The sequence below is a fragment of the Salmo salar genome, chromosome 15, assembly GCF_965601325.2.
Source record: "Salmo salar chromosome 15, fSalSal1, whole genome shotgun sequence".
In the NCBI taxonomy this organism is placed as follows: domain Eukaryota; kingdom Metazoa; phylum Chordata; class Actinopteri; order Salmoniformes; family Salmonidae; genus Salmo; species Salmo salar.
Genome location: NC_138305.1, coordinates 75,983,394 through 75,993,750, shown reverse-complemented (window position 1 = coordinate 75,993,750; position 10,357 = coordinate 75,983,394). Strand labels below are relative to the sequence as shown.

Below are 10,357 nucleotides of genomic sequence, written 5' to 3'. Positions count from 1 at the left end.
GCGTGAATTCGACCATTTTGCTGTTCTGCTGGGCATTCAAAATAGTACTTTTGGGTGTCAGGGAAAATGTATGGAGCAAAAAGTACATTTTCTTTAGCAATGTAGTGAAGTAAAAGTAAAAGTTGTCAAAAATATAAATAGTAAAGTAAAAATACAAATACCCCAAAAACAACTTAAGTACTTGAAAGTATTTTTACTTAAGTACTATACACCAGTGGTTCTATGAGATCATCTTCATCAGCTAAAGTAACTTTTTGTGAATTTTGAAGAATTGATGTAATAAAAAAAAGCACATAAAGGCTTCATAGGTCATAAAGGTTATATTAGCTGACTGCTATTAGGCTATCTTATAGAACAAAAGGTATAAAATCTGTGTTAACCTCATACGTTATTTTTGGCGTTTATTCCAAAACCCTATTCTTTCCCCATTCATTTTTTCCATAGGGATGGCTGAACGAGAGAGGAAGCGGAAAAGGCCCCAATTTGGCAGAAAACCTGTCTCCCTCCAGCAGCTGCCGTTTTCCGTTGTTACGCCCACCAAGCAAGGACTTTTTGTAAGGAGCTCAATGAGTGTTGAATTTGGTAAACACAAAATTGAATGGCTTATTTGCTACGTGAGGTTTATATGATCGAGTAGAAGTTTTGTAATGCTTAAATTGTTACGAGTGTACTGATACAAGTAGTACACGTGACATCTCGGCAACTTTGAGAAAATATTGGAGTTGTCGATATGGCTATGCATATTCATGACATGAGGCTAGTAGCATACCATTAAATACAAGTGGTTGATGTCAACAACCATCTTCGAATATTCAAATATTGATTAAAATAATGAGATATCCACCACTCCATAGAAAGGATAGTCGGGAGCTAGACAGCCCGCCACGCCGTTTTGTAGACAACTCTCATTGTTAGGGCGGAGAGTAGCTTTCCAGTAGATCCATAATCTTTGGCTGAACGAACCAGAGGTAACGCACATCCGGGTTTTATGACTACAAACTGGCGAGCTCAATGTGTGTGGGTGTGAGCGGAAACCGGAGTCATAGCTGACATGTTTTAGCAAGATCTCCGAGCAGGCAAACAGCACGATGATGATTACCATTACTGGGTCGTCATATGTGTTTTTGGAGAATGGGATAGGCTGCTGTTAGGCTATAGTAAATACTAGGATACGGTCACTCAATCCACAACTGCAGCTCTTGCAACACAAAGTATCATGGCAAACAGCACTGTTAAGTGAGCAATTGACAGAGTAGACTATTAGATCGACTGGTATCGTGACCTTTTTAATAAGTGGTTGTAGAAAGAGCGCGTGGGAGGTGGGGAAAGGAGTGGTGCGCAAATTTCCTTTGCGGATCATATTTTCACCATATTGCAACAACATGGAGTCACAGACACAGTACACCCGAGAGGAGATCAACAGCACGATATGGGAAGTGCCGGAGAAGTACACGCGATTGAAGCAAATAGGGACAGGGGCGTACGGTTCCGTATGGTGAGTTGTTGACGATGGGCGCTATCCAAAGCTGGGGTGTGTTGTCAAGTACCTCACAGGGCAATCATACAGAAGGAAAGATAGCGAGTTTTTTCTGCTCTGGAAATATTGTGTAACTTGCATCAATTCCTACAATGTTACAAAATATATGTCAACCTCGCTCACTACACTTATATGAATCACCAGTTGGCTACAGTACCAATAAATCAAATGCACTGTGTAGGCGGATATAGTGTAGTAGCGCATGCCTGGCTTTTCCTGCCAATACTTGTTGCAGTGCTTCAGTGAACATGTTGAGGCACAATGTAGGGTATAGTCTTTGTCTGAACAAATGAAAGTATGTGCTTTTAATGTGAATTTATCACTTTGATTCAGCAGCCTAAGCCTTATAATCGACCAGTATTTTTAAACTATCATTCTCCTAAGGGATGATGCCACATTTCCTGAGTATATTTTATGCAATAACAATATTTTCTATGCCTAAGCTCGGTAATAAATGTGAAGACCAATGAGAAAGTGGCCATTAAGAAGCTTCACCGGCCCTTCCAGTCTGAGATTTTTGCAAAGAGGGCTTATCGGGAGCTTCGACTGCTCAAGCACATGAAACATGAAAATGTGAGTATGGACTGTACACATCCTGGCACTATCGTTGTCTTCTATCCCTCCAGGCTCCTTGACTCACATATCCCCACCCATGATGTGTTGCTCTTCACAGATTTTACATAACCTAATCAGCAAACTGATTCAAGACACTGGCGCACAAAGCTGACATACAATTTCAGTCTAATAGCTATAGCAGGCATATCGTAGGATTTATAACTCAACTTGTTTTTCTTCTCTCATGTGCAAACTTCCTTCAGGTGATAGGGCTCCTGGATGTGTTTACTCCTGCTGCTGGGCTCGATGAATTCACAGATTTGTGAGTATTTACCACAGTGATATCAGACACATTGTAATGCCTATTGCAGTCAGAGGCAGAGAATGGCTTTGGTGATTTGGCGGGGCTCATATACAGTACCAGTCAAAAGTTTGGACACACCTACTTATTCAAATCAAATGTATTTATAAAGCTCTTCTTACATCAGCTAATATCTCAATGGGCTGTACAGAAACCCAGCCATTTTTATTTTATTTTTTACATTGTAGAATAATAGTGAAGACATCACAACTATGAAATAGATTATTCAAAGTAGCCACCCTTTGCCTTGATGACAGCTTTGCACACTCTTGGCATTCTCTCAACCAGCTTCATGAGGTAGTCACCTGCAATGCATTTCAGTTAACAGGTGTGCCTTGTTAAAAGTTAATTCAACTCCCTGGCATATGACCTAGGCCCAACGTAGAGGAGGGAGCAGCATTCTGAATGTTGCAGATACATATTGTGCTGAGCTGACATGATTCCCTCTCTTACATGACAAAATCGTGTCTGTTCTAGTACGATTTCTGTCTGGTGATTCTGTAAAATTCTACCCCACTGAACGCAACTTGGGTGTCATTTTTAAGTCCATATAGGTGTTGACGAGTTCGATAGATGGAGTGATTTGTCTGTCCACAGCTACCTGGTGATGCCTTACATGTTCACCGACCTCTCCAAAGTCAAAGGGCTTCTCACTGAAGACAGAGTGCAGTTCCTTGTCTATCAGATGCTGTGTGGACTAAGGGTGAGCTTGTTTGTGCACAAAAATGTAGTCTTAGAAGAAATGTGGATTCCGGTGCTGCAAATCTTTTGCAACATGATTCTGTTTATATTCAATTCAATGTTACGCTTAGTTAATTACCGTTGCAATGCTTAATCATAGCACTTAATAATGATGTCTTCTCTGTTTTTATGGCAGTACATTCACAAAGCTGGCATCATCCACAGGGTAAGTTGGCTGCGCCGTTGGTAACACCTCGCCACAGCATCTTATAACAGCTCTATTTCATTTGTGGCTAATGAGAATGTTATTTTAAAGGCTGTGGCAGTAGATCTTCGGTCCCGAAGATCCGGCGAATGTGTTTATTTTTTTTTTATCTACTTCATGCACAGTCTCTGCTCTACTCGTAGAGAACAAGCTAATCTGGCAAATGGTGCTCGTTTAATAAAGTTAGAACAAAGCTGAATCAATGTCTGCAAGATCACACAATGATAATATTCTACATAACAGAACCAGCTGTAATAACATAGTATATCTCCCATGTGACCATTATTTTTCTATTTTATACCCCTTTATCCAATTGGTAGTTACGATCTTGTCCCATCGCTGCAACTCCCGTACGGACTCGGGAGAGGCGAAGGTCGAGAGCCATGCGTCCTCCGAAACGCGACCCCCGCCAAGCCACACTGTATTTGAAAGAATCATGGACATTGAGTCATTATGGCTAACCCTGTCCTAACATGTAGGATGAGAAGGCCTTCTTTCTGATATGCCTCTGTCTCCATGCATGTCTAGAATTGTAAAGACACACCCATGTATGTACTAATGTGTGTATTCATTTGGAATTAATGGTGAATGGCAGCGTTTGTTTGGGTATAAACGATAAGAGAAATAGAGCAGGCCCACAGTGGATATGGATATGCAATCAACATCTATGTATTGTATCTGCCCTTAATGTCTTAATCTCAGGCACGCAAGGGCCACCCTCAATGTTTTTTGTTTGTCAAATTTTTATTTTGCAGGACCTGAAGCCTGGTAACTTGGCTGTCAATCAAGACTGTGAATTAAAGGTTTGTGACATGAATACAAGTTCATTTAGAGAAATAATTCTATGGGGGAAGATTCCTAAGATAATGTGTCAAATGATTCTTTGCAGATCCTGGACTTTGGTCTTGCTCGCCATGCCGAGGCGGAGATGACGGGCTATGTTGTGACCCGCTGGTACCGGGCACCAGAGGTCATTCTAAACTGGATGCACTACACCCAGACTGGCAAGACAATCATATCTATTAAAAACTTTCACTCTTGGCCTCATCCATCCCGAAGGCCTGTGCTCAGCTTCGTAATAACCTGAAACGTTACAGAGCTGACAGACTTATGTACAGCTTGAAACATTACAGAGCCGGCAGAATGTTTTACATGCAGCCTGATACACTATATGCAAAAGTATGTGGACACTATGCAATATCCATAGACAAACATTGGCAGTAGAATGGCCTTACTGAAGACCTCAGTGACTTTCAATGTGGCACCATCATAGGATGCCTCCTTTCCAACAAGTCAGTTCGTCAAATTTCTGCCCTGCTAGAGCTGCACCAGTCAATTGTAAGTGCTATTATTGTGATGCAGAAACGTCTAGGAGCAACAACAGCTCAGCCGCAAAGTGGTAGACTACACAAGCTCACAGAACGGGACTGGCCAGTGCTGAAGCGTGTAAAAATTGTCTGTCCTTGGTTGCAACACTCACTACCGAGTTCCAAACTGCCTCTGGAAGCAACGTCAGCGCAATAACTGTTTGTTGGGAGCTTCATGAAATGGGTTTCCATGGCCGAGCAGCCGCACACAAGCCTAAAATCACCATGCGCAATGCCAAGCGTTGGCTTGAGTGCTTAAAAGCTTGCCACCATTGTACTCTGGAGCAGTGGAAACGCGTTCTCTGGAGAGATGAATTACGCTTCACCATCTGACAGTTTGACGGACAAATCTGGGTTTGGCGGATGCAAGGAGAACGCTACCTGCCACTATACATAGAGCCAACTGTAAGGTTTGGTGGAGGAGGAATAATGGTTTTGGCTGTTTTTCACAGTTTGGGCTAGGCCCCCTTAGTTCCAGTGAAGGGAAATCTTAATGCTACAGCATACAATGACATTCTAGACAATTCTGTGCACCTAACTTTGTGGCAACAGTTTGGGGAAGGCCCTTTCCTATTTCAGCATGACAATGCCCCCGTGCAAGTGAGGTTCATGTAGAAATGGTTTGTCGAGATCAGTGTGTAAGAACTTGACTGGCCTGCACTGACCTCAACCCCATCGAACACCTTTGGGATGAATTGGAACACCGACTGCGAGCCAGTGCCCGACCTCACTAATGCTCTTGTGGCTGAATGGAAGAAAGTCCCCGCAGCAATGTTCCAACATCTAGTGGAAAGCCTTCCCAGAAGAGTGGAGGCTGTTTTAGCAGCAAAGGGGGGACCAACTCCATATTAATGCCCGTGATTTCTGAATGAGATGTTCGACAAGTAGGTGCCCACATACTTTTGGGTATGTAGTGTATGTTACGGCGCTGACGTTGTGCTACGTACAGCCTGAAACATTACGGAGCTGACAGTCTTTCATGTCATTTGTGCAATGTGTTTTGATTTGGGTAACACTTGACATTTACAGTGGATTTTCTTGCCTTAGTGTGTTTATACACAACAGTGTACTTTGTTACTTAGAGTGTAATTACAGTAGTCTTAACACAGTACCTATTGAGGTAAAAAGCCTCTGTGTAATGTAAGGTTCTGTATGCGCTCTTTTACAATATTTGCCACATTGTGCATGATAGTTGTAGTTGTTCACAATCAGTGCTCTGTTATCATTGTTATTGGTTAGTCCAAGCTGCCTGGCCTTGGAGTCAAGTTGTCTCATAATACTACCACACTCAATCCTTTACACATGGTTGCTTTGAGACTGCAGTCCCTTGAGCAAACAGCAAGGTGTTGCTTTGGTGTGAATTTGTTTTCGATGCCACTATTTAATTGATTGTCTGTTCCTCCATTTTAGTGGACATCTGGTCTGTGGGCTGTATCATGGGAGAGATGATCAATGGGAAGACACTTTTCAAAGGGAAAGACTGTATCCTGTTACTATCCTACTTGTTTGTTTTTAAAAATCTGTATCGTGTCTGTACCACGTAGTCTGTGACCTGACCCAAGCCAGCTATTTATCAAGGACGGCGAATGAAAGGGTGACAAACCCGTCCATGATTAGTGTCGTCCCATACTGTGTGCGCTGTAGCGTAGTTGACACTTCTATCGCCCAGTAGAGTTAGCTACAGGCATGAAAACAAATAATAGAAGAGTTGGCTATGACATGTACAGTTATGGAAAGAGGGTAATCTATGACATGTGCAGAACAGTTATGGGAAGAGGGTAATCTATGACATGTGCAGTACAGTTATGGGAAGAGGGTAATCTATGGCATGTGCAGTACAGTTATGGGAAGAGGGTAATCTATGGCATGTGCAGTACAGTTATGGGAAGAGGGTAATCTACGGCATGTACAGTTATGGGAAGAGGGTAATCTACGGCATGTGCAGTACAGTTATGGGAAGAGGGTAATCTATGACATGTGCAGTACAGTTATGGGAAGAGGGTAATCTATGACATGGTTTCTGTTGAAATTGTTTGGATACACTACCGACATGAACATGAATGTGTTGGCCTTGAGTGACCTTGACTTTAACCCTTGACTCCCAGACATGGATCAGCTGACTCAGATCATGAAAGTAACTGGAGTACCCGGACCTGACTTCATTCAGAAACTGGACAGTCAGGAGGTAGAGTTGGCACCTGGATATCGCTGATAGTATACTTGATATTTTGAACTGTGTATTTTGACAATTGTGCATAATTCCCTTCTTTTGAATTGGAAAGTGCCCGTCTTTTGAATTGGAGTATGAACTATAAACTCCTCAGTCAGGGTCCTTGAACTAATTATTTTCTTATTTCTTCCTGTCTTCTGATAGGCAAAAAGCTATGTGCGGTCCCTCCCTCACTTTCCCAGAAAAGACTTCTCTAAGTTGTTCCCCAGAGCAAGTGCACAGGGTGAGTTAAAATGCTATTGATTTGATGATGCTAAGCACATACGTTAGTTATTATTACACATTAGAAATGCTGTGATTCAGACTTAAATGTACAATTTGTACAGTACCAGTCAAAAGTTTGGACACACCTACTCATTCAAGGTTTTTCTTTGTTACCATTTTCTACATTGTAGAATAATAGTGAAGACATCAAAACTATGAAATAACACATGGAATCATGTAGTAACCAAAAAAGTGTTAAATAAATAAATATATATTAGATTCTTCAAAGTAGCCACCCTGTAGAAAATAGTAAAAAAATAAAGAAAAACAATTGATTGAATAGGTGTGTCCAAAGTTTTGACTGGTACTCTATATGTGTAATACATTCAGTGGCCTTATCCATTAGTTTGATTTCTATATATAGGCCCACACAGAGATATTGTTGGAAAATTGCAGTTTGAGACAATGGTTTTCCGATGGGAGTCATCTGTTGAAAGATGATGGCCAACTGATATGATTGCGCAATATGTCCAGCTTTGTAAGGATTCAACTTCTATGGGAAAAGTTGACATTTGTTTAACTTTCAACAGACAAACTGACAATTGATGAATGCGTATGCATTTTTATATATGTCTCTGTGTGGCCAATAAGTTTTCCAACTTGTGGCATGTTTCTGGTTTTCATTCTCTATTTAACTGCTCTCCCAGCGATTGACCTTCTTGAGAAGATGCTGGTTTTGGATGGTGAGACTCGGCTTACTGCTGAGAGTGCTCTGACACACCCATATTTTGATGGCTTGAGAGATCCAGAGGACTGTCCTGAGCCACAGCCATATGATGACAGTCATGACAATGCCACGCTGCCTCTGGAGGATTGGAGGCGTAAGTATTTCAATGTTTTAATTTTAAGTTTAAACATTTCTTTTATCACTTCGTTTTTTGTGTCAGTGATCTGTCAGTGTCACAATGCAACAGAATGTGTTTAATTATAAAGCTACTTTAGGTGTTTACCCACATAATTCTGTTGCAATGTATTGCATTGTCTTCCCTTCAACCCTTTCATTGCCTTTCCATTGTCTGCCCTTCTCCTAGGGTTATCCTTCAAAGAGGTGAAGAGCTTTGTGCCATTCCCACGACGGGACTCCAAGAGGCGAAACACACTGACAATTTCTCCATGATTCCATGCTTGTGATATCAGAAAACAGTGCTACCACACACCAGCAAACGGCAGTAGGCCTTACTACACCATGTTGCCCCTGAAACAATCCTGTAATAATTATTTTCCAAAGGAAGCCTGTGGTTGAATTTTGTATTGGGGAGTATTGAGCTACATTGTGCCGTCTGTCTCTTTTGGCCTAATTTGTAATGGTCGATCAGTGTTTCAGCAGTCAGATTGTTTCAAATTTAACCCCACCTCCCCACCCATCAGTGAGTTAGTACTTTGTTCCCGCTACGTATCACAATTGTTCATGTTTTATCATACCTGATGTTTAACGGTCTTACTGTATGGTTTTCTTTTTCTAATAATTGATATATTAAAGATGAGTTAAATGTTATGTACAGTTGAAGTCGGACGTTTACATACACCTTAGCCAAATGCATTTAAACTCAGTTTTTTACAATTCCTGACATTTAATCCTAGTAAAAATTCCCTGTCTTAGGTCAGTTAGGATCACCACTTTATTTTAAGAAGGTGAAATGTCAGAATAATAGTAGAGAATGATTTATTTCAGCTTGTATTTCTTTCATCACATTCCCAGTGGGTCAGAAGTTTACATACACTCAATTAGTATTTAGTAGCATTGCCTTTAAATTGCTTAACTTGGGTCAAACATTTCAGGAAGCCTTCCACAATAAGTTGGGTGAATTGTGGCCCATTCCCCCTGACAGAGCTGGTGTGACTGAGTCAGGTTTGTAGGCCTCCTTGCTCGCACACGCTTTTTCAGTTCTGCCCACACATTTTCTATAGGATTGAGGTCAGGGCTTTGTGATGGCCACTCCAATACCTTGACTTTGTTGTCCTTAAGCCATTTTGCCACAACTTTGGAAGTATGCTTGGGGTCATTGTCCATTTGGAAGACCCATTTGCGACCAAGCTTTAACTTCCCGACTGATGTATTGAGATGTTGCTTCAATATATCCACATAATTTTCCAACCTCATGATGCCATCTATTTTGTGAAGCACCCCAATCCCTCCTGCAGCCAAGCTACCCTACAACATGATGCTGCCACCCCCGTGCTTCACAGTTGGGATGGTGTTCTTCGGCTTGAAAGCCTCCCCCTTTTTCCTCCAAACATAATGATGGTCATTATGGCCAAATAGTTCAATTTTTGTTTCATCAGACCAGAAGACATTTTTCCAAAAAGTACGATCTTTGTCCCCATGTGCAGTTGCAAACCGTAGTCTGGCTTTTTTATGGTGGTTTTGGAGCAGTGGCTTCTTCCCCGTCCGAGCAGCCTTTCAAGTTATGTCAATATAGGACTTGTTTTACTGTGGATTTAGATACATTTGTACCTTTTTCCTCCAGCATCTTCACAAGGTCCTTTGCTGTTGTTCTGGGATTGATTTGAACTTTTCGCACCAAAGAACGTTCATCTCTAGGAGACAGAATGCGTCTCCTTCCTGAGCGGTATGATGGCTGCGTGGTCCCATGGTGTTTATACTTGCGTACTAACGTTTTTACAGATGAACGTGGAACCTTCAGGCGTTTGGAAATTGCTCCCAAGGATGAACCAGACTTGTGGAGGTCTACAATTTATTTTCTGAGGTCATGGCTGATTTTCTTTTTGATTTTCTCATGATGTCAAGCAAAGAGGCACTGAGTTTGAAGGTAGACCTTGAAATACATCCACAGGTACACCTCCAATTGACTCAAATGATGTCAATTAGCCTATCAGAAGCTTCTAAAGCCATGACATAATTTTCTTGAATTTTCCAAGCTGTTTAAGGCACAGTCAACTTAGTGTTGGTAAACTTCTGACACACTGGAATTGTGATACACTGAATTATAAGTGAAATAATCTCTGTAAACAATTGTTGGAAAAATGACTTGTGTCATGCACAAAGTAGATGTCCTAGCCGACTTGCCAAAATTATATTTTTTTTCACAAGAAATTTGTGGAGTGGCTTAAAAACTAGTTTTAATGACTCCAACCT

The 10,357-nt window shown here is 41.4% G+C and overlaps 1 protein-coding gene across 2 annotated transcripts; it reads left to right on the top strand.

The window, feature by feature from the left end:
* The first annotated feature begins 1,004 nt into the window (after positions 1–1,004).
* mapk13 (mitogen-activated protein kinase 13) lies at positions 1,005–8,755 on the top strand. Of its 2 annotated transcripts, XM_014145632.3 has the most exons (12): positions 1,005–1,495; positions 1,981–2,110; positions 2,356–2,414; positions 3,051–3,156; positions 3,331–3,360; positions 4,155–4,202; positions 4,289–4,403; positions 6,177–6,248; positions 6,872–6,951; positions 7,141–7,219; positions 7,908–8,081; positions 8,292–8,755. In XM_014145632.3, the coding sequence occupies exons 1-12, from the start codon at positions 1,383–1,385 to the stop codon at positions 8,375–8,377; spliced, it is 1,092 nt and encodes a 363-aa protein (XP_014001107.1). In that variant the 5' UTR covers positions 1,005–1,382; the 3' UTR covers positions 8,378–8,755. The 2 variants fall into 2 exon arrangements, with proteins under 2 accessions (XP_014001107.1, NP_001135120.1); NM_001141648.1 differs by having other exon boundaries at positions 1,121–1,495; positions 3,331–4,202.
* Positions 8,756–10,357: the final 1,602 nt, after the last annotated feature.

What these genes read in the sequence shown, in the direction of transcription:
- mapk13 (XM_014145632.3), top strand. Translation starts at nt 1,383, where the DNA reads ATGGAGTCACAGACACAGTACACCCGAGAGGAGATCAACAGCACGATA. An exon ending in ATCAAGACTGTGAATTAAAG is followed by an intron (nt 4,203 to 4,288) that starts GTTTGTGACATG and finishes GATTCTTTGCAG; the next exon opens with ATCCTGGACTTTGGTCTTGC. An exon ending in AGAAACTGGACAGTCAGGAG is followed by an intron (nt 6,952 to 7,140) that starts GTAGAGTTGGCA and finishes GTCTTCTGATAG; the next exon opens with GCAAAAAGCTATGTGCGGTC.